At 40.4% G+C, this 5,000-nt stretch overlaps 1 protein-coding gene across 2 annotated transcripts in view; it reads left to right on the top strand.

Annotated features, from left to right (window-relative positions):
- The window catches only part of LOC138036392 (uncharacterized), a 36,339-nt gene that overhangs the window by 20,735 nt on the left and 10,604 nt on the right, over positions 1-5,000 (top strand). For both annotated transcript variants that reach the window (XM_068882701.1, XM_068882700.1), the window contains exon 4: positions 3,319-3,720. In XM_068882701.1, the coding sequence (XP_068738802.1) occupies positions 3,319-3,720 (402 nt within the window). The remainder of the gene's footprint in view (positions 1-3,318; positions 3,721-5,000) is intronic.

The raw sequence follows: 5,000 nt of genomic DNA, 5'->3' as shown, positions 1-5,000 counted from the left end.
ACGATTTCTTACAGAAAAAACCAAATGTCTTGAAATTCTAACGACTGAGTCGTTTGAAATCGGCATATTTGTCAGTGCGAAAGCACTCTCAATTTTTGGACCCACTGCGCATGCGCAGGATTTAGCTGGGTTCCTGGGATACAAACAACATGCAATCAGTGAATTTGCGGTTTTTCCCCTTTTATTGTTACCTTCCGTTAAAGTTTTGTCGCAATCGGCGCTATGATTGTTTTGGTTTTTAAAAGCCGCACAGGCTTTTAAACAACTCCGCTGACCACGCGGAAACTGCGTTCGGCCACCTTAATAGTTAATAAGTTAGTGATCCTGTATGTTTCAAGGGACACTGTCACGGGCTGCGCATGCTCGCGCAGTCAATCGAAACTTGAAAAAAAGTTAACCCAATGTTTTTCAAGTTTAGGGAGGGGCAGACAATATCTGGTGGCCACCGTCGCATGCAGAATTTTAATAGTGATTTAGTCTCCTCAAGAAAGCAAAGAAGTCAAAATACCAATACAGCATCTACAATGAAGAGAAACCTGTTAAGAAGTGAATTCGTAAGAAATTCGAAGTGCAAACCGTTGCACTATTAACAAGGATCGAAGCTATCTTCGTGGTTCATTTCTAGCTAGTCGGTCAATAATATGTTTGGTTTATCAGGCTTACGGTATTTTGCGAAACGAAACGAAACGAAATAAACAGAAAAAGAAATGTAAAGGTCATTCAGAAATTGTAGACAGGGCTAAAGCTGTGTTTATATTAAAGCCGAAACAGTATTAGAGTGGAAACATGTTTCGCCTAAACATTTATTATTAAATTGTTCATATCAGGGCCCGAAGCCAATTAACGCTAATCCCAGATAAAAAATTAACCAAGGAGTTTATATCTCTACTCTCAAAAGCTGTTCGAAGTTGGTATTCGGCAGAATTTTACATTAATTAAAGGAAGTCAATCCTGAAAAACGAGAGCAAGCAAAAGAAATTTTCAACAAAAAGGTGAAAACATGAAATAAAAGTTTCATTCATTCTTTGGTGTAGTTTCAATTTTCAAGCCCTTCGGATGAGGAGGGCTATGCAGCGTTAAACGAGGAGACAGCATTTGCGCTTTCTTCCGGTACAAGATATTAGGGTTTTCCACAAGCTCACCAATCGCCGATAATTACCGTTGTATTTCTTCATCGGTCCATATTGCAGGAAGACCTTAGACAGCAATGACCAGAACTAGGTTGCTGACCAGCGGTTTTCTTCAAAACAATGGTTTGCTGGGGGTGCTCAGTCTCGCGGGCTCAGAAACCCTGGTTGTGGTCATTGTTATTTTTGCAACTAGATATATGGGCTCATAATAGCCCCAATTTTGTTTTTTTTGGGCACTCGCCTCCTCTCCGCATCCATCCGCCATTTTGAACGGGTTTAGTCTGATCATGATTGAAACTAACTCTCGTGGTTGCTTCAATCATGCTTAGAATAACCATGTTTGAACAATGATTCGCGCAATGCACTGTCTGATGTGAACACTTTTCATAACGAAACATCTTTCATTCGTGATCAGACTAATCATGTTTTGGCCTAGTGTGAACACAGTATAAGTTAAACAAACGATAATTTGACTTTCCCACACTGGGCAGTACTAGTACACGCCTAACCCTAACCCTGTTTTGCAAAATACCAATTTCCTTAGTCTCATTGGTAAATAGCGAAACAAACTTTAAAGATGGCAAGGATGAGTCGCCAGTCCGCGAAATGTGTTCCGATTAATAAAACTGATCAAGTTCAATGGGTCGTGTGAAAAAATATTTGGACTTGCAACTATGGTTACGCTATGAACATTACGCTATCCAAAATGTGTCCGAAATTGCCATTTCCTTGCTGATCTGAATGAAGCCTCTAAAGCTATAACCTAGGTGTCTGTGTGCCGCGGTAATTGCGAAACATGGTTTTTATATCACGAATCCATTTTTGTAACCCTATTTTTAGTCACTGAAATATATTTTCTCGCTGGGTCTAATTAACACAGGTCACTTTTTCGGGTCAATTGCTTTGCAGGTCATTGAACATGTGTTATCTTTTGAAAAGTCACCCAAACTGCCTCTCAATTTGCAATTAATTGTCTAACACTAGGCCTAGAGTTAGACAATTTGAGGGTCTTGGGTTACTTTTCAAAAGCTAAAATAATGACCTGCAACGACTCATCCGTGAAAAAGTGCTTCGTGTTTGGCCTGCCGTTTTTTTCTCTTGGTCTCGGGAACTTGGTCTTTTTTCATTTATCAGAACACTTTCTCAGAGACAGACGGCTCATTCTTGCCATCTAAAAAGGTTTGTTCCGCAATTAGCAATGGAACAGAGGAAATTATTATTTTGCAAAACAAGGTTTCCTAGCATAACAACTGTTGCAAGTCAAAATATTGTTTCACTCGACCCAGTGAACTTTCGTCTGTTTTATGCACCAGGCAATGTAAATCCCCATTCCCCCCCCCAGCCCCCGGCCCCGGGACTATGCGGGGATTAGCAGGGAATTAGGCACAAATATTGTGCCCCGGTAGGAGGCGTCTCCATACAAAATCTACAAAGTTGTGTAAAACGCTTCGACAAATACCTCAGAAACGATGTATCGTACAGACCTGAGAATAGGAGTGGTGGTTGAAAGGTTTGTTTCCTACAACATTCCAAGTTCCTGGCCTTTTTTCATTGAACGCCGTTGTCGAATTCTTTCTTTGTTGCGGGACAGTAAAACTATCTATAGTTCAGTTTGAGGATACGAGGAGCGAAATGAAAAATAGAGAACACTCTAATCTTCATACGGCGCATCGTAATTCCTTCATTGGCCCATATAACCATAATCCCTTGCGTTTCGAAGAAAAATGTGTTCTTCTCCCGATTAGGAGCTGCCTCGTTCTTTCGCTTCAGGCTCACTCACTGCGGCAGCAATAATCACTCCACGTATACTTATGGATAGGGTCAATCAAACGCACCCTAGGAATGCAACTGATGGCCGGCTAAAAAGGCTTGGAAACCGTGTGACGTACAGTAGAGAATAAAAGTTACAGAGAGAAAGAAAAGCTGAGTCCGAAACCTCTGCGTTTCATTTTTTTGTGAAACGTAGCAGGCCGGAGCGCTTTCCATCGTTGGCCGGCAGCCGGAAGTGAGGCGTTTCTTCTGTCTGAGTGCTGTCACAATTTTCCATCGCAAGTTATCTTTGGTCTGTTACTTGAGTCAAGCGGTAGCCAGAGTGGTTCTTTCCTCGTTTTGCTTGCCTCTCAAAAAAATTAATAAAGTTACTTTGCGACATATTATTCATTTCCTTTTCATTTTTTTCCTCTTGCAGATTTTAAAACGAGCCCCCGACGCCGTCCTTTCAGCATCTTATTTGTCGCATTTGATTTCGAAGAATGGGAAGACTGTTCCAATGTAAAACACCAATGCGCTTGCGATCGAATCGGCTGTGGTAGCAGAGCCTATGTGGCAAACCTCACCCGTTTTTACAACGGGTCGCTTTCGTCAAACGGAAATCTCCAAGGGGCGATAATAATGGATACTGTGATGAACTACAACAGCACTCCATACTCCCAGATTCTACCAAACGCCACTAGTCAATTACTGCCTGAAATTTACAATCAGATAAAGAAAGATGAATTTCGTGGGAATTTTCTCGCTGTTATTGGGAGAAAAGTGGACGAAAGATTCTTGTTGGATCTGTTCTATTATCATTACAACCAAGTAAAGTCGGGTAGGTGACAAGAATTGAATAACTTAAAAGAAAATCCCATTTTAACTTTTAAATGTACAAAAAAGCAGAGGAAGTAATGTTCACAATCAATTTAGTTCGATATTTTTTTTTTCACAACGTTTTCATGGTATCAGAAAAAATCGCTCTTTTTCACCTTTAAATTTTCCGGCGCCGCTATCTTGAATAATTGTAAAAATTGACCGTAATCCTATTCTTCTATCACAAAGAATCTCAAATAGGGAGGTTTTCAATTGAGTGTCGAAAGTAATTAGCGAATTGTTTTAGTTTATGATTACTTCACTCAGTGATTGGTTCAAAGTTCTCGTGCCATTTCTTCCACTAATCAGAAGTGAAACCAAAACCAATCGTGGCTCGCGCATGCACATTTTCCCGCACTTTGTGTCGGCTACGTGTAATTACTTCGAGTTTTGATTGGTTTATCGGATTGTCTCCGTCCTTTTTGGATTAGCCAAAGAAATTACTTCAGTTTAAGTTTTGCGACACTCGATTGAAACTCGCTCTAATAACAACATGGCACAATTATTCAAGATGGCCGCGATGACAAAAATAAGGGATTTTGACATTTAGATATTTGAGATACAGATTAAAAGGTCCAAACAAATTTGATTGTAAACATTATTTTCTGTGGTTTAATTAAGTTACTGTATTGTTGGATTGGAGGTTTTCGTTAATATGAGCTTAAGGTGGCTTACTACAGTTTTCCGCGGCTTTTTTTTTGCCGAATCATCCACGCACGCACGAGCGAGATATCGTCACAACGCGCGGAAAATACACGCGAGTATTAAAGGGGAAACCCAACAAAAACAATAAACATGGCGGTCGTAAAAAAAATTTTTCAAATCATTTCCCGTTTCAGTCTTTTCAAGAGAGCAGAATGTTCGTCAAGTTTATTGAGAGTAGAAAAAAACTTCCTGCTTAGAAACCGTAGTATTCTAACGTCAGGAAAATTGTGTTTTCTTGACAACACCGATTTGAGTAACATGAGCGGGCACACTATATTGTCGGAACAACAAAACAATTGTAAAAGTACATGCTCACTTCCTTCCTTTTGGCAAATTGCTCTTGTAACTGCTCTGGTCTTTGGCTTGTCCAAACACAAAGTAGCACATGCGGCCGGAAAGGAGAACGACCCGAGCCATGCTTTAACAAAATGTCGTTTAGAGAGGAAGCGAAAAGTCGCCGATAAAATGCTTTCCTTACGTGCGAGTAAGGATACAAATGCCGAACCTCCAGCGAAACAAAAAAGCACTGGAAGAGAC

Source organism: Montipora capricornis, unplaced genomic scaffold (genome assembly GCF_036669925.1).
Source record: "Montipora capricornis isolate CH-2021 unplaced genomic scaffold, ASM3666992v2 scaffold_482, whole genome shotgun sequence".
Classification (NCBI taxonomy): Eukaryota; Metazoa; Cnidaria; class Anthozoa; order Scleractinia; family Acroporidae; genus Montipora; species Montipora capricornis.
This window is presented reverse-complemented; position numbering and strand designations above follow the sequence as displayed.